Raw genomic sequence first — 18,586 nt, 5'->3', positions numbered from 1 at the left:
TAGGCAGCTGCAGAAGAAGCGATGCAAGCAGGAGCCCATGTAGGAGGCGATGCTGAGCCTGCCTGGCCAGCCTGCAGATGCCTCCTGTGCACCTGCCTGGGTTAGCTGGCTGGTGCTGGCTGGTGCAGAGGAGCTGCTGTCCTCTGGAGAGTCCTCCATGCCCACCGCCATGTCCTGCAAAGAGAGCTGTGCAAAGGTCCTGCCCTTTCCTGCTGAAAGGACCTGAACAGTGGGGAAACCTCAGAAGCTGTGGGAGGGGACAGCTAAGGGCCTCCCAAAGGCTCTCCTGGAGGGCTGCAAAGGCAGAAGGGCCAAAGGCGGACAAACGGGGTGGATCGAGGTGGGATGCTTTGAGAGGGAGCAGCGGCTGTGAAGAAAGCTGCAGCGTGGGAGGGAGAAGAGAGCAATGCCAAGATCCCAGAAAGAAATCTGCTGTCCATCTGGTGCCCTGACCCACCTCCCCAGGTTACCTTAGTCCTAGGAGGCAGACCCTCTGGTCCCACAGAATCCTCCTGCTTGCTCTCGGTCCCCCATTGACTGAGGGAGGAACAGGCATATGCTGGTGCCAGTGAGGAAGGCACCCTTTCTCCCATTTTCAAATCAGAGCACCTGGAGAAAAAAAGAGTGATCTGCATTTAGGGCTGTTCTTGCAGCTTTCTCTGGGGTTCAGTCATCTTCTTGGAGCGGTTTCTACAACAGACAGAAGACGTAACCAAGACTACAAATGGGAAAATTGATTGGGGTCTGCCCACCAGGTCTGCCCCTGTCAGAGCAAGTCCTTGTCTTTATCATCCCTACGGCCTCCATTTCATAGAATCATCGAATGGTGTGGGTTGGAAGGGACCTTAAAGATCATCTAGTTCCAAGCCCCCTGCCATGGGCAGGGAGACCTTCCACTAGACCAGGTTGCTCAAAGCCCCATCCAACCTGGCCTTGAACACCTCCAGGGAGGGGGCATCCACAACCCCTCTGGGAAAACTCTCCCAGTGTTTCACCACCCTCACCGTAAAGAATTTCTTCCTAATATCTAATCTAAATCTTCCCTCTCTCACTTTAAAACTGTTACCCCTCGTCCTGTCACTACACTCCCTGATAGAGAGTCCCTCCCCATCTTTCCTGTAGGCCCCCTTTAACTACTCTTCTCTACATTAGCCAGCTTCAGACAGCAGACAAGTAGCACTTTACACCAGGGCAGCAGCCTGAAGCCCAGCAAGGGAAGATAAGGACTGACGTGGGGTACTTCAGATTCAGCAGCACTGAAGGAGGCAGGTAGTAATTGTCTCCTATGACAGAAAGAGAAACAGGCAGGAGGAGAAGAAAAATAGCAAAGCCAGGAAAAGGAAATGTATTCTGAACACATTTTAACACTTGTCATCACCTGACATAAAACAGTAAATAGGCTTGCTGCCTGAGAACTGTCTCGATGCCACAACCATTCACAGCCATATCGTTCATCTTGTACCACAGTCCATTGCTGGCCTGCAAAGAAAGGCATCAGTCTCTGGAGATGAACCGCATGGTTTCTCCACAAAAACACAGGCGGAAAACTACAGAACCAAGAGTACGCCAACACAAATCCAATCCAGCCCCTAGGGAGACCTTCTCCCTCCAATCCTTGGCCGCCAGTTACACTGCCAGGAAGGTTTGTCTTCCCCAGCACACATTTTTCCCTTGCTAGGAAGGAAGTTGCTCTTTACCTTTGTGTAGCACAAATAGTGTCCTGCATGACAGCTGTCACCATGATGCACCAGGACAGCATATAAGGAGTAGAGGAGCCCTTCTCCAGCTGTCTGGGACATGTATGGCCGAAGATCCAAGTACTCAGGATACTCCACAACCTACAGGGAGACCAGGAGGGCTCAGAAATGATCCTGAAGTACTACATGAAATAGCCTTCAACACAGCATGGTTTGGCTGGCAGGAAACTGCTCCCGGCCAAAGCAGCTCTGTTGGAGCCAAGTACATGCTTGTCTTCCCACCGGAACTCTCCTCTCCTCGGAAGGGAATACAAAAAAGCCAACAGGAACAGCTTGTGAAAGAACGTACTGCTTTGGGAAATCTCCTGCTCCGGGAAGAGAAAGTTGCCCTCCAGTGGCATACGCACCTTGCTGATCTTCCTGCCGGTGCAATCTTCAAACCTTTTCAGACACACTGTGAGAACCTTGGGCGCGCAATGGACTGTAAACCCCTTGGAGGCAGCAACCATCTTGTCACACCTTGAAAGCAAGCACAGAGCCAAGTGCTGAAATACACCCAATTTTCCCCCAAGAAGACCAGACAAGCTTTCTTGTCTCACACATCCTTACGCTATTTTAAGGCTATTCAGTACCATAAGGCCATATTAGAAAAAAGCTGCATCTCGTTATCGTGCATTAAGCCTATGTGAAATGATGACTTCTGCTCAATGACATGCAGCACCTTCCCGCAGGATCTAGTACTACTGGGTCGCTAGTAATCATCTTACTTGCTACATTGAAAGCAGTTTTCACCATCCAGCTGCTCCGGTTTCACAAAGTCCTCCAGAGCTGCAGTGACAGAAGAGGCTGCCTGGAGGAGTGAGAAAGGAGAGCAGTGAGCTGCGGGCAATGCCCTTGCCCAAACACTTACTAGGAGTTGGCAAGAAGACCCAGGTAGCTGATGCTGGGGAGACGCACTGTGAACCCGCAAGCAGTGTCCAGAAGGAGGCAGAAAGAGGTATGATGCTGAACATTTCCCTCAGGGAACTGAATTCCTGAGGGATTCCCGGGGCTATCAAGAGCTACTTCCCTGTGGCACTGCAGGGTCATCAATAATGAAAACAATACAACCCATCAGCCTGGGAGCCAGATGGGGTGCTGAGGGAGGGCAAAAGGAAGAAGGATGAGAGTACGTCAAGGGTGCAGAGAAGATAATTCATACTTGTCCAGCTTAAAGCCAGCACCTACAAGAAGACCACTGCCATGGCCTCCCCAGAAGAACTCAGCCCACTCCACTTCTGACCCTCCACCAAGCTCTCTTGTGTTCTCAGTATATGTTTTTAAGTCAACCACATGGATTCCGGAAAGCTACAGGGGCCTTGGGATGTCTTGAAGCACAGCTATAAACCCTCTTACTTTTATATCCAAAGGGACATCCAGGAAAGCCTCGTAGGAATCAGAAACTGCTTTGCAGCTCAAGCACGTGACTGGAAGGCAAATCAAAATGCTCAGCGATAGGGGAAGTCACTGGCTGTGCCAGTTTCCGTCCTTCATACCTACTACGCCAGTCACGCGATCGGCTGTTTATCACAGGCCAACAGAAGGGCACAGACAATTCCAAGTTGAGCAATAGTTGCGGAAAAGTACCTCTGGATCTCAGAAAGCCCCCAAATATTTGATGGATGATGGTAGTTGCTTGAGAAGACATGTCCAATCTGGAAATAAATGGTAAGGCAGAGGGTGATCTCCTCCAAGAGTCTTGCTTTGTCTGAAAGCCCCGGGCATAGGTTTTCCTTGGTGGGAGTACATCAAGGAGTCCAAAGGGCTCGGGAACATTGAAAAGGTAATTTGCTTGTGCTTACTCGCTGCTTCCACTCAGACAAGCTCTCTGCATGGCATCGACAGTATAGCGTAGGAACTCGTGGGCATCTTCCTGCCTGCCAAGCTGGAAATCTTCTCCTATTCCTAAGAAAGAAGAAGTTAGTAATTCTCTCCTACAAGAAGGGGAGAAAACCTGTAAAAGCACCTGAAATGACTTACGTGTGAGGACACTGATGACAGCGCTAGGCTGGATGGCACTGACAGAGGAATGCAGGACCTTGTTAACGTGCGCTTCCATTATGCACATCATGCAGAAGTCTTGCTGATGACCTGAAGAGGGAGAGAGGGAGGGAGGGAAGCAAGCTCCTCAGGTTAGCAAAATAGCCATAGCGATGGGAAACCTCACGGAGATCCTGAAGTTTTAAGAACAGTCTCCACTCCTCCCAAGGTGCCAACGTCCCAACAAGCTCGGGACATTTTAGTGCGTAGAAAAGTTTCTTCAGAGAGATGCTTAACTGACAGAAGTTTTCTGTGCAATAAGCAAAGGGAGTTTGACTTGCAGGAATAGGGACCAAGACCCGGGGCTAGAAAGAAGTGCCTATCTGAAGATGAACACACCTAGATAAGACAAGCGGCTGCTAGGCCTGAGCGTTCAAAGAACAACTCCTCGTGGGGTTGAGAAAGAAGGGCTGCTTTTCTCCTAAATCAAATTCCAGATTCTGGGAATCCTGGGGAAGTGCCCAACAGATGTACAAGGAAATGTTCCTCAAAGTACTCACACGACTGGCTGTGCTCACGAGAGAGCAGGTAGTTGGCCAGAGGGGCTGTGTACGTCAGGCACTGCAGGACGGAGTTGACGAAGCACGTATTGCCCAGGTTGTGCAGTCCCACTCCAGCTCTCTGTCTTTGCTGCCAATCCATACAAATCTTCTCCGGGGGAAAGAGGATCCTTTGTTGTGGAGCCATTTCCTTGGCAATGACTGCAGGGAAATGACATTTGAAGAGATGACACGATTTTGTTGCACAAAAGCTTTTTTAAAAGTTGAGTTCTGTACAGGAGCACCCAGGACAACCAGCTCTAACCTCCAACCCAGAAACACTGGGGGAAGCCTAATGCTGCTGTTGATATTTACTGGTCAGGAAACAGTTTTGGAAGATAGGCTGTTCCCCTGCTTATTTTGCCAAAAGTCCAACAAGCCCACAGTCCGATTTCTGTGCCCAGGGCTACCTTCCTTTCCCTCTCGAGACTTGAATTGGATTATCAGGTCAAGTCTCCCCTCTTCCTGATTGTAAATTGATGAAAACGAGCAAGTATCTAGCACAGAAGGTAACCCGACTGATGTCAAATCTTTCTACGAGCAAGATCATCTTTCAAAGTCTTGTACTAGTGGCAGAGGAGTGACAGAGGAGCGTTTCCCTGCATCTAATTGGAAGCACCTGGCTAAGTCTGGCTGCTGTCAGGAAATGCCCCAGAATTCACTCTAGGTTGTCAGCACATTCAGAGATGGAGCACCAGCCACGTCCGTTGCCTTTGGGGATTCACAAAGCCCAAGCCTGCTGGCGAAGCCGTTACTTACGGGAGTCGTTCCCCATTGCGGCCATCACCCCTCACAGGAACAGAGGGGAAAGCTTTGGATGACAAAGGAGGTCAGGACGTGCTCCAGAAAGAGAAGATCGGCACCAATCCCGTCTCCTGATCACAAAGAAATAATTGTAGCTCAACAAAATGCTGAAAAAAACCCCAAGCACAACCCACAGAACAGCATCCACCACCAACAGTGTTTCAGTGGCACTTGTAACCGCTGTCAAGCTGCAGGCTGATGGCCCCACTGTCCCTGTCACAGGACTCCAGTTGACAGCAATTACCGAGGCCCTTTTGAAAGACTGCATTGCGTGTCACCTCCTCTGAAGAGGACCTGCTGCTTACCTGTGGCTAGCCTTAGCAGCAGAGCTCTCACGCTCTCCAGCCCACACTTGCTCACCTTGGATGCAGGAGTGACCGGCTTTCGGCCGCTTTTTTAACGGCTGCCTTTGCCCTGCTCCTTTTCTGTCTCCCTTCCTACCGCCTCAGTCAGGGCAGGCTTCTTGTCATTCTAGGCTGAGCCCAACGCCTCAGACTACACTGCCACCCCCTACTTACCTATCCTAGGATACGGTAAGGAAATAGCAAACAGGAACTCTACCCATAGCCCATCTCTGGCCAGCCTATCAAGGTGTAATAGCTCAGCCTGCAGCTCGGAAGGCACAGACCAGCCTGTACTTTCATCCCGTATCTACCTACTCTATGATCTGTCCTGAGCAGGTCAAGGAATTAAACCTGATGCTAAAAAGGCACCCACAAACATTTTTCAGAGGTCCAGGGTGAGAGAGCAGTTGGGTGGGGGCCTGGCAGCCAGACAAGGTCAACCCAGCACAGTTGCTGAAGGTCTTTGGTAGTGCTAGTTCAGAGTCAGCCTGTGGCTCTATCTTGGGGGCAGATCAAATTCTTTGGAAATGAACCTGTGAGAGACCACACGAGTGTCACGGACACAGTCCTGTACCTGGGCAGAGTGGAAAAGACACCCTCAGCAACACAAACGTGCCAGCCAAAGCTGTGAACAGGCACGCTTACAGCCCTGGGCAGGTTTTTATTCATCCAGCCCATGCAGCTGCAGGAAGAGGTGGGTCTGTCTGCCGGCAGACAAACAGCCCTGCGCCAGCAGCGTGTGGGGAGCTCCAGTGACTGCCGGCTACCGGAGGTGCCCGGGCTGTGGCGGCCGTGGTGCTCGATGGCCTCAAGGGGACATGTCCCCGTGCAGCCCCGTGTCACAAAGGGGCAGTGATGCGGCACCTGCCCGGCGCTTGTGAGCACACCTGGCCAGGTCTTGGGATCCTGAAAAGCAGGCCAGCAAAAGCCAGTTGGGCTGAGCTGGCCTTCGGGATAAGTCAGCTCCTTCCTTTGCTACTTGCGTGCCTACATTTTTCCAACCATTTATCATTTACTGCTCAATTCTCAACTTCCATCCTCTTTCAAAGGTAATTATGATTTGACTTTGTGATGGGTTGACCCTGGCTGGACGCCAGGTGCCCACCAAAGCCGTTCTATCACTCCCGCATCCTCAGCTGGACAGGGGAGAGAAAAATATAACAAAAAACTTGCGGGTCGAGATAAGGACAGGAGAGATCATTCACTAATTACCATCACGGGCAAAACAGACTCAGCTTAGGGAAAATTAGCTCACTTTTTATTACAAATCAGCCAGAGTAAGGTAAATGAGAAATAAAACGAAACCTCAGAACACCTTCCCTCCACCCCTCCCTTCTTCCCGGGCACAACTTCACTCCCGGATTTCTCCACCAAGCCCCCCCAGCGGCACAAGGGGGACAGGGATGGGGTTTACGGTCATCACATGTTATTTTCTGCCGCTTCACCTCCTCAGGGCGAGGGCTCGTCACACTCTTCCCCTGCTCCAACGTGGGGTCCCACCCACGGGAGACAGTCCTCCACGAACTTTCTCCAACGTGGGCCATTCCCACGGGCTGCAGTTCTTCACGAACTGCTCCAGCATGGGTCCTTTCCACGGTGTGCAGTCCTTCAGGCACAGACTGCTCCAGCGTGGGTCCCCCACGGGGTCACAAGTCCTGCCAGAAAACCTGCTCCGTGGGCTCCTCTCTCCACAGATCCGCAGGTCCTGCCAGGAACCTGCTCCAGCGCAGGGTTCCCACGGGGTCACAGCCTCCTTCAGGAACCCACCTGCTCCGGCGTGGGGTCCTCCACGGGCTGCAGGTGGATATCTGCCCCACCATGGACCTCCCTGGACTGCAGGGGGACAGCCTGCCTCACCAGGGTCTTCACCACGGGCTGCAGGGGAATCTTCGCTCCGGCGCCTGGAGCATCTCCTCCCCCTCCTTCTGCACTGACCTTGGTGTCCGCAGGCTTGTTTCTCTTACATGTTCTCACTCCTCTCTCCAGTGGCTGTTTTTTTCGCATCCCAACTTTTGTTTTCCTTCTTAAAAATGTTATCACAGAGGCGTTACCACTATCACTGATTGGCTCGGCCTTGGCCAGCGGCGGGTCCATCTTAGAGCCAGCTGGTATAGGCTCGCTCTCTCTCGAACACAGGGGAAGCTTCCAGCAGCTTCTTACAGGAGCCACCCCTGTAACCCCCCCCGCTACCAAAACCTCGCCACATAGAACCAATACACCCAGTGACCCCTGTTCCCTCCCAGTCCCACCACAGTGCCCTCCCAATCATTCTCCAAGCCCCTCCCAGTGCCCTCCAAGTGCCCTCCCAGTCCTCCCAATCACCCTCCCAGTCCCTCCCAGTGCCCCCCAGTCCCTGCACTCACCCCAGCTGGTGGTGGATGCGCTGCCCCACCTGCTCCAGCAGCCGCCCCACAGGCCCGCTTGGGGGGGTAGGAGGCACTGGGCAGGTGCCCCCTGCACCCCCCACCACCCCCAAGCATCCCCCTTCCAATTGCCCCCCCCAGCCCCCCAACTGCCAGGGGTCACGGGGGTCATGGGGGTGATGGGGCTCAGAGGGTGATGGGGTGGGGGGCTGAGGGGGGGTCACGGCAGTCTAGGGGTGCCAAAGGGGTGGAGGGGTCAGGGGGCAGCAGGGGTTGGGGGTCACGGTGGGTCCCAGGGGTCAGGGGGTGTCACGACCCGGGCTGCAGAGACCAGGGAGTCGCGCCGAGTTCGGAATTCCCGCGGGCTGGATCCGGGTGAAGCCGACGGCCGAGGGTCGGCGAAACACTTTCTTCCCGGCAGCAGCAGCCCGAGCTCGGGAGGCGGAACCGTCGGTGGGGGGGGTTTCTCCCGACAGGAGTCGGCAGGACCCGCGTCACCCGAGGTCACCGTGTCCCCCGATTCCGGGGAGGACAGAAGGCGAGGGTCACCGGGTTCCGTGCGCCGCGCGGCCGGTTGGTGCTTCCGGAGCCTTCGGGAAGCGGGTGGCTGGGCGTGGGGGGGTCCCTCTGGGGAGCCGCTTCTCCCTCCCTGCGGGCGTCAGCCTTCTCGGATCTCCGGCCACACTGGGAGCAATTGGGCCCAAGCTGGGGACAGCTGGGATGACCTTGGGAGTGACTAGGAGCAACTGGGAGCAGGCTGGGAGGATCTGGGATCGTGCTGGGAGCGACTGGAACCACACTGGGAGGAACTGGGATCATGATGGGAGCAACTGGGAGTGACTGGAACCACACTGGGAGGAACTGGGATCATGTTGGGGGCAACTGGGGGCAACTGGAATGACGTTGGGAGTGACTAGGAGCAACCAGGAGCATGCTGGGAGGAACCGGGATCATGCTGGGAGCAACTGGGAGTGACTGGAACCACACTGGGAGGAACTGGGATCATGTTGGGGGCAACTGGGGGCAACTGGAATGACGTTGGGAGTGACTAGGAGCAACCAGGAGCATGCTGGGAGGAACCGGGATCATGCTGGGAGCAACTGGGAGTGACTGGAACCACACTGGGAGGAACTGGGATCATGTTGGGGCAAGTGGCAGTGTCTAGGAGCACATTGGGTCCAATTGGGATATACTAGGTCTAACTGGAAACGCTGAGGGCAACTTGGATCATACTGGGAGTGACTCAGAGCATGCTGGGGGACACTGGGATATACTGGGAGCAACTGGAACTATGTTGAAGGTAACTGTGATCATAGTGGGGGAACTGGGAGTAACTGGGACTATGCTGGGGTGTAACTGGGATCACTGTGGGAGGAATTGGGCCCATGCTGGGGCCAACTGGGAGCAACTGGGTTTATATTGGGAGTGACTAGGAGCAACTGGGATCATACTGGGAACCACTGCGGCCACCCTGTGGGCAACTGGGATCATACTGGGAGCAAGTGGGGCCACAGTGAGGATGACTGGAAGTGACTAGGAGTAACTGGGAGCAGAAAGGGAGCAACTGGGATCATACTGGGAGTGACTAGGAGCATGCTGGTGGCAAATGGGACCATGCTGGGACAATGTTAGGGGGCAACTGGGATTATGTTGGGGTGTAACTGGCACAATGCTGGGGCAACGGGGAGCTACTGGAATCATGCTGAGGGCAACTGGGATCATAGTGGGAGCAGGTGGGAGCACGCTGGTGGCGACTGGGATCATACTGGGAGTGACTGGGAGCACGCTGGCGGCGACTGCGATCATACTGTGAGTAACTGGGACCATGCTGAGGGCAACTGGGACCGTGCTGGGGGCAACTGGGAGCGACTGGGATCACACTGGCTGGAACTGGGACCAACTGGTACCATGCTGCAGGCAACTGGGATCATGCTGGCAGAGACTGGGATCATACTGGGAGGAAGTGGGACCACACTGAGGGCAACTGGGAGCAACTGGGATCATGCTGGGCAAGACTGGGATCATACAGGGAGCAACTGGGACCACACTGCGGGTGACTGGAAGTGACTAGGAGCAACTGGAATCATGCTGGGAGCAACTGGGAGTGACTGGGACCATGCTGGGAGGAACTGGGATCATGTTGGGGGCATTTGGGATATACTGACAGCAACTGGAATCATACTGGGAGTGACTAGGAGCATGCTGGGGGCAACTGGGATATACTGGGAGCAGCTGGAATTATGAGGGTAAGTGGGACCATACTAGGGGCAACTGGGAGTGACTGGGACTATGCTGGGGTGTAACTGGGATCATGGAGGGAGTAATTGGGTCCATGCTGCGTGCAGCTGGGATCATACTGGGACCGACTGGAACTACAGTGCTGGCAACTGGGTCATACTGGGAGCAACTGGGGCGGAACCCTGGTCCCCCCTCCCCCGGCCAATAAAGGGTGAGCTGCGCGCCCGGACGCCCGGGTCCCGCGGGGTGCCCTGTGGCTGGGGGAGGGGTGATGCAAATTTATGCTAACGAGCCCTGAGGCTTCTCTCCCCCCTCCCACCCCCTGTGGCTGCCGCCGCGGCACCATCGAGACGCAGCCTCCGGGGGCGCAGAGCGGCCGGGCGGGCACCTATTGGTCCGAAGGTGGGCGGGTGGTCGGCCGCGCCATCAGCAGGAGGGCGCTGCGGTGGGAGGTGTGAATCCGAGCCAGGTTTGGGGGGGTCTGGGGCGTGACGTCACGCTGGGGGCGCTGTGAGGTCAGGGAGGGGGGAGGTAGGGCGGGTCAGGGGGGCGACAGCCCAGGGCTGGGCGGCAGCCGTGGTCTCGGTGCCTCTGATGAAGAGATCGACCAGGGCCATGTGGAGGCAGGGGGGGAGCTCAGGGGACCTGCCCTGGGTGTCCCCCCTCAGACGCCTGGGTGCCCTCCAGCCCCACCCCGGACAGTGCAGTGGGCGTGGCCTCGCTATGCCCTGCCCCAAGCCCGCCACCCCCCGGTGCTGCAGCCAGACCCTATAGACCCCCCAGACCCTATGTACCCTTCCCTGACCCTTGGCCCTACAGACTGCCCTCAGCCCCTGTATACCCTTCCCTGACACACCCCCCAGACCCTCGAGACCCCCTCTGGATCCTATAGATCCCTCTGTTCCCTCTAGCCCTATAGATCCCCCTGAACCCTATAAATTCCCCATTCCCTCCCAGTCCTGTAGATCCCATGGGACCCTATGGATCCCTCCTTACTCTCCTGTATCCTATAGACACTCTCAAACCCTATAGGTCCCTCCCAGACCCTCTGGGTCCCTCCCTTTCCCCCTTGCACCCTATAGACCCTGACTGAATAGATTTATCCCTCCCCATGTCTGTACTGATCCCCCCAGACCCTGCAGATCACTCTCTTTCCCCCTGGACCCTGTAGATTCCTCCCCCCCCGCCCCCCCCCAACCTTATAGTTCCCTCCGTTCACCAAACCCAGCCCCTACAGATTCCCCCAGACCCCATGGATCCCACCACCCCTTCCCCCTCCAGGCCCTAAAGATCTCTCCTGGAAGCTATATACACACACCCCCAGGACCCCCTATGGATCCCTGCCTCCCCCCAAGCCTGGACCATAAACTCCAAAACTCCCCCTCACCTTGACTCCCCCAAAACCCCCCAGGAATACCGCTTGGGGACCCCAAAACCCCACAGGACTCCCCAACCTTCTCCCCCTCTCCATTTGTGTGTCCCCCCAGCCCCGCCCTCCCACGCCAGGCCTGCTGGTGCTGAGCTCAGTGGGCACCATCCAGGAGGTGCTGGCCTGGCACTGGGGGGACTGGCTGGAGGGCCCCCCCAAGTTACCTTGGGCGGGGGGGTGGCTATGGGGCTGTAGGGGGTTATGGGGTGGGGGAGGTCCCTATGGGTTGGGGGGTGGGGAATCTATGGGGTTGGGGCCATGGGTGCTAGGGGCTCCCTGGGATGTCATTCCCCCCCCCCCCAAAAGAAGGTGGAAACAAGATCATGGTCTTCCAGCCACGTCTGTTCCTTTCAGAGCAGTAACTCATCTTTAGATCCTCCCGGAGCAACATTTTGCCTCTTCTCGCAGCTAGCCAGTCTCAGAGAGCAGACAGCAGTTTACACAAGCGCCACAGTTTAGTGCCAGACAAGGAGGGAGAGGAAAGGACCTGGCGAAGCGCAGGACAGACAGAACCCAACTAGACAGAGTCATTCTCTCCTAGGACAGAAAGCAAAACCCACCGGAGGAGAACAGCAACCCCAAGATCAGTAACAGGAGAGGGAGTGCATGCTTGAACACCCTTTCACACTTGTTCCTACTTGGCATAGAAGAGTAAATATGCACACTGGCAGAGGGCCGTCTTGATGTCACAGAGAACCACAGAGGCATCGTTCATCTTGTACCAACGTCCATCGCTGGCCTGCAAAGAAAGGCAACGCTATCTTCAGATGAACTGCAGGGCTTTTAAAAGAAAAACACAGACAGGACACCACTGAAGGACACAATCCACCAATGGAAATCACAAAGTTGACTTTTACCTTTACAGAGCAGTAGTAGTGTCCTGTCTGACAGCTGGGACCTACATGTACCAGGATGGCATGCAAGGAATAGAGGAGAGGTTCTCCAGCCGCTTGAGACACATGTGCGCCAAGGTGCATATGTTCTGGATATGGCACAAGCTAAAGAGAGGCCAAGAAGACTCCAAAGTTATCCTGAGAGTCATTAGGAAGCAGCCTGAGAAGACCTTGTCACCAAACACAGGCTAGAGGTATAGAAATAGATCTTCTGGCTTCATCAAAAACAGCTGTTGCCACTTCATCCCTGAAGTGGCAGAAAACTGTTCTCAGCCAAGCCAGCTCTTTACGCCCACAGTAAGTGCTTACCTTCACATTGGAACTTTCCTCTTACCGTAAGGCAAAGAGCAAGGCAGAGCTATTGCACTGATTTTTCGTAGACAGCTTCACCCGATAGCCATCGCGGGCAGACATTAAGGACTTCCAAAATAGGATTCTCCTTTGGGAACCATCTCCTTCCAAGCAGACAAAGTGGCCGTGCACTTGTATACATACCTGGCTAATCTGCCAGAGAAAGCATTGAATCTCTTCAAGCACAGCATCAGGACATCGGAGGAAAAATGTACCGTGAGCCTCTTGGACGCGGTGGCCAGCTGTTCACACCTTGAAAACAAGCACAGACCCAACTGTTGCACCTATCTTCACTCCACCCCCCATCCATGTAGGCTTGAGTTAAGGCTTGTTTTGCCCAACTACTGTGTGCACGTGTTTGCATTTCAGATGCCTTAAGTCCATAGGCTCTCCCTGAAGGTAGCTTTGGTCTCGGGTGGCTCCCTTTGGAGAGCAGGAGTCTGCAGCCCTTGCAATACAAGAGCGAGGCACGACACTGCTCAGAGAGCCAGCAGGAGCCCCTACTGCTCCGAGGACTGAGGTCTCCTGGACAGAGATTCAAGTATCCAAAAAAGTCTTGGAGATGAAACTGTGGATTGTTGCCAAATCACCGTCCAGAGCTCCTCCTTGCTTTGGCTCACCACTGCAGATGGTACATGTCTTTTTGCCTTCTGGCCATAAGGGTAGTTCAGTAGGCAGCTTCATAGCTGGGAAAGTTGACCACCTCCAGTGCAGACAAGGCCAGGAATAAAATTCTCATCAGCTTTACAAATATTCAGGCAGAAGGGAAAAAAAATGACCTGCTTTAGAAACAAATGCATTCTTTTCCAAGTTCTGGATGGTTCCTGTGGGTTAGTTGTACGGGGAAGGGAAAAAAAAAAAAACCAAACAAAAAGCCCCAAGCTGCCTTATGACTGGCTTTCTCAATTAAGTCCACACCTAACTAGTGCTCCCAGGCATGCAATACTGTAACCCAGTATCTACTAGGAAGATGACCTTAGCAATAACCTTACTTGCTACATTTATAGCCGTTTTTGCCATTCAGCTGCTCAGGTTTGACAAAGTCTTCCAGAGCTGCAGCGACAGATGAGGCTGCCTGGGTGAGAGAGAGAGGAGAGCACTAAGCTCCTGGAAACTCAAAATCTCAAGAAAGAGCGACCTGTGTGGTACCAGCCTTGTCCCAATAAACAGCTACCCCTGGGCGGTACCAGAGTTGCCTGTGGGACGCATGGTCCAAAAGAGCAAAAGCAATCCAAGCTGTTTGCACAGCAACCAGAGGCGCACGGAGGGAGTCCAACGCAGGGTGGTATGACAGTGTCATCACAGCTGTAGATACCATCCTTGCTCTGCCCAGCTGACACCCAGCACAGGGAGACCATTTACAGAGCTTCCACAGCAGAAGCACACAAGCACAGTTCCCTTCCCATCCAGCAGCAAGCTCTTGTGTGGTAACAGCCACAGGTTGAATTCCACGGAGCTTCCTGGAGATAAACTAGGTGCCCTGCAGGGGCCTGGAAACATTTTGCACCACAATTTCAACACATCTTACCTTGATGTCCAAGGGAATATCAAGGAATGCCTCGTAGGTGTCAGAAACGGCTTTGCAGCTGAAGCACGTCACTGGAAGGCAAAGAGAAATGCTTCTCAGGTTGGGAAGGAGACTTAACTCTGCCCATTTCAGTGACCAAGACATACTGCTTTCAACACACTGGACATACTGCTGCATCCCAGAAGCTGTTTACCACAAACAGAGAAAGAGCCACAGATCATTCTAAGGGCAGGAACAGTTTTTAAAAGTACCTCTGGATCTCAGAGATCCTCCAAAGACCTGATGAATGAGCGTGCTAGCCTGAGAAGATGTGTCCCAGCTGGAAAGAAATGGTAATCAGAGCTCACGAGGTGGAAGGCAGAGAGTTAGCTCTTGCAAGAATTTTCCTTGTTAGGAAACCCCAGACAGAGGTTTTCACTGACGGTCGTAAAAAGGGCTAGGGAGTATTTCAACGGTCACGTGCTTATGCTTACTCGCTGTTTCTGCTCAAACAAGCTCTCTGCATGGCACCCACAGCATAGCAGAAGAATTCATGCGCGTCTTCCTGGCTGCCAGGATGGAAATGTTCTCGTATTCCTGAGAAAGAAGGTTTTCACAGTGATCTCAGAGAAAAAGGGAAGAAAACTGACCTTTCTAAAAAAGCTCTCCACCTTAACACAAACACAACAAAAACAGTGACACACTGGGTGCTTCAGAAATCAAGAATATCTCCAGATGAAACCATCTGAAATGACTTATGTGGAAGCTCATTGATGAGAGACGTAGGTTCGATGGCACTGCCCGAACAAGGCAGGACCTCCTCAATGTGTGCTACCGTAGTGCACATCATGCAGAAGCCTTCCTCTGCACCTGAAGAGGGGGGGAAATAAGGAAGGAAGGGAGGAGGGAAGCAAGCAAGCCTGATGTGCATCTCCGGGGTGCTGAAACCCTCCTCCTCCCTGCTGAGGAGGTCATAGTCTGTGGTGTCCAGCAACCAGCTGCGGACATCTCTTCCCCACTGCGGGGATCTGCTCCGGGCCCTCTCTCTATAGGGCCACCCCAGTCCCCGTAAGTGTCCCTGTACCCCCGTGGGGGACCCCAAAACCCCCACAAGGGCCCCCCACACCCCTATTGCAACCCCTGACCCCTATCATGACCTCTGACCCTTCCCAGGGTCCCTAAACCGCCCCTCCCCCTGCCGGGAAAATGGCAGGAAAAGGAAAAGTGGGGGAAAACCCCGCGGATTCAGGGGGCAGAGGGGAATGCTGGGAAAGGGGGCAGGGCTCACTCCCCATTGGTTGCCGAGGGTGGGGGGGTGGCAAAAGGGGGCAAGGCCGGGCACGGTGGTTGGGCAGGAGCCCTGGGAGGGAGGCGGAGCTGGAGGGACCCCTCCTGAAGCCCCAGTTCTCCGTGGGGCAGACCGCCATCACTAATATGACTTCTTCTCCCCACACCCCCCCCCCACAGCATCCCCATGGCGGGGGAGGGGTATGGGGGTGGAGGGGAGCTGGGGGGTCATCGCCCCCCCCAGCCACCTCTATGACCCCTCCCATCCCCAGAGCTTCATCCGTGGGTGCGTCCAGGTGCTGGGGTGCCTGGGCTGCGGCTCCTTCGGGGAGCTCTGTCAGGTACTGGGGGTCTGACCCACATATCTATGGGGGCTGCCCCCCACATCTATGGGGCCACCCCACATCTATAGTCTGATTCCCACCCTTACGTCTCCTTCTCCCTTCCCCCTACGGCCATCCCCCATCCCCATGCATCCACCCATACATCTCTGACTCCCACCCCACATCTATGGGGCACGACCCACAGCACAACAACTTGCCCCCCTTCCCATCCCCATCTTGCAATCCCTGCCCCATGGCGCATCCTCTCACCGGCTTTCCCCCAGTCCCCAGGGATGCCAGCTCGCTGTACGGTGGCTATGAGGCACACTGTGGGGCCTGGCCCCATGGCTGGGCCACCCCGTCACCTACCCCAGCTTCCCACTGCCACCCTCCCTCACCCCCACCAGCACCTGGGAGGAGGAAGAGGAGGAGGATGATGAAGAAAAATCCTTGACTTTAGACTAAACACTACTTAGCAACAACTGAAAACATCAGTGTGTTATCAACATTCTTCTCATCTGAAATCCAAAACACATCACTATACCAGCTACTAGGAAGAAAATTATCTCTATCCCAGCCAAAACCAGGACAACATCGAATCCAGCGAGAGAGGCATTGGGAAGGGGGACGTGAGCAGGGACAGGGTCCAGGTGAGCAGCCAAGCGCAGGGACCTTTCTTGGCAGTAGTCGTGCTCTGGTGACCTGTGTAAAAGTCAGTTCTTCACTGGCCTAGGAGAGAGGCAAGGACACTTTAGCACAGAGTTACCAAGGGAATTGACTTTTTATTTAGCTATGTGTACAGCACCTGCATAAAACAGTTCTCTATGCCTGCCCTATCACCTTTTCAGGCACATATGACATCAAAAACCACCTTGACAAATCCCATAGAAACTCCTGCCCTATCAGCTGCTCAGCCACCAGTAACAACATCACAGGCACCTGAGAAAGCAACAGGCTAGTTCCTGCCATGAATGATGTCACAGACACCTAAGCAGGCCATGCGTCTTCTCCTATCTATCTGCTACTCACTCACAAGTGACATCGCTAGCATCTGCACAAGTAGTATTACAAACTCCTGCTCCTCCCCATCAGCTGCTCAGCCACCCGTGTCTTCACAAGGACCTGCACAGTCTGAGCATCCTCAGTTTCAACGTGCCATCTTTTTCACCTCCTTCTCTATCTTGTCTCCTGTCTCTCTGTGCTCTTCAACTCTGCCAGGCACTTTTCTCACTCAGTCCATGACCTCCCAATGCCTTTTACTGTTAATGTGTTTCTGTGGGAGATGGTGCCTTGAAAGCACTGTCCCAGCTGTTGTCTGAAAAGCGGATTCGTTTCCTGATGTGCAATGAGCCAATAATCACACGCTCAGGACAGACATGATTTATTTCGTATTTGCGCAAAGATGGGTACTAGGTGGTAATTCCACAAAGCTAGCATACCACACCAAAGAAAAACAATGTATTTATTCCGTTACCTGATTAGTAAAAACCCACCTAAATTTACATTCATTGGTTAGTACTTATAATTTCATTTACTATTGCTCAGTTATATTCAAATTAGCCTCTCTTGCTATGTAGATTAGCATGCATACTCCTTGCATGTGTAGGGGGGCAAGTTCTTCCAGCCTGGAATTGAGCCGGAGGTCATGATCTCCCCCTGCCACCTTTACCTTTCCCCCAGCTCGTGCATTTTTGGCAATCATCTGGCCTTTGGCACCTTCTGGAGCAGGATGTTTCCTTCTGTCAGTCACATCTGACATTTCTTAGGTCCAATTATCCTTAATGTTTCTTTTCTCTCTGATGGACCTTGAGTATTTTTGCCAAGTTGGCAATGCACACAAAGCATCCTTAAAGCATCAAAGGCCTAATTGTTCCAGGGTGTCCTTACCCTATGAATGCCAACTGTGTGCCTTTCTGATTACAGCCTTACTTGTTAATTTGATATATACAAAATACATCTTGCACAAAATAGACTTATCCTTCAACACAGCCATGTGACCTGCACCTATTCCTCTTCTCTCTCTGCTTTGTGCTCTGGCTGTTTGATGCTTTTTTTCACCTCATAGGCCCTTGTGCCCTGGCTCCCTCCTGCTGTTAAACCCTCTTCCTGCAAGAGAAGTGGTAATCAGTCTGTGTCCCCTCTTTTGCATCTGACCTGGTCAACTAGTGGGAACTGTCACCATCAGCCCCGGCTGTACTGGAAGTATTCTCCTGGCACAGGCTCAGCTCAGGGTGTTCTTGGTGTGGAACATGGTTCCTGAAGGAGAAGAGCAAAACTCAAAAAAACTCTATATGGAATCTTAAGACTATTCACATACTCATTTTTACCATTATGTGGCTTTAGCCACAATATCATCTGTTACCATCCACTTTGAGTATTTGTACATGTGAACCTCCTCTGTGCAAGTGTGCTTAATGCCTATTTATTAGCCGAGTTTGCAAGACTTTGTTGCAACTTTGCTGCTTTCAGCCAGTTTGGTCTGGTTTCTTCTAGCAGCAAACCCACTTCTACAGGCGAGGTCATTGTCAATGAAGTTCAATTGTGCATGTCTTGGAAGCCATCTTAACATCGTAGCTTTTTCTGATCTAACATTCCTTCCTTTTGTTTTGTGCACAACTGCAGAGCTTAAATTGGAGCAGAATACTATTTGTATCCACTAATTTGAGCAAGGCAAGTTGGGCATACTTGAGCAAACCAGCAAAACGTAATCCCTAAAATAATTAAAACTCCTA

The 18,586-nt window shown here is 53.4% G+C and overlaps 1 protein-coding gene across 1 annotated transcript; it reads right to left on the bottom strand.

Moving 5' to 3' along the window:
- Positions 1-835: 835 nt before the first annotated feature.
- On the bottom strand, positions 836-5,090 carry LOC138683244 (ubiquitin carboxyl-terminal hydrolase 42-like). Its single transcript, XM_069774797.1, has 10 exons — positions 5,075-5,090; positions 4,277-4,477; positions 3,717-3,827; positions 3,539-3,641; positions 3,324-3,391; positions 3,093-3,163; positions 2,465-2,547; positions 2,105-2,216; positions 1,698-1,838; positions 836-1,479 (listed from the first exon to the last, which is right to left on the bottom strand). The coding sequence occupies exons 1-10, from the start codon at positions 5,088-5,090 to the stop codon at positions 1,375-1,377; spliced, it is 1,011 nt and encodes a 336-aa protein (XP_069630898.1). The 3' UTR covers positions 836-1,374.
- Positions 5,091-18,586: the final 13,496 nt, after the last annotated feature.

This window comes from Haliaeetus albicilla, chromosome 32, assembly GCF_947461875.1.
Source record: "Haliaeetus albicilla chromosome 32, bHalAlb1.1, whole genome shotgun sequence".
Classification (NCBI taxonomy): Eukaryota; Metazoa; Chordata; class Aves; order Accipitriformes; family Accipitridae; genus Haliaeetus; species Haliaeetus albicilla.
Note: the sequence above shows the minus strand (reverse complement) of the source record. Positions and strands in the feature narration are given on the sequence as shown.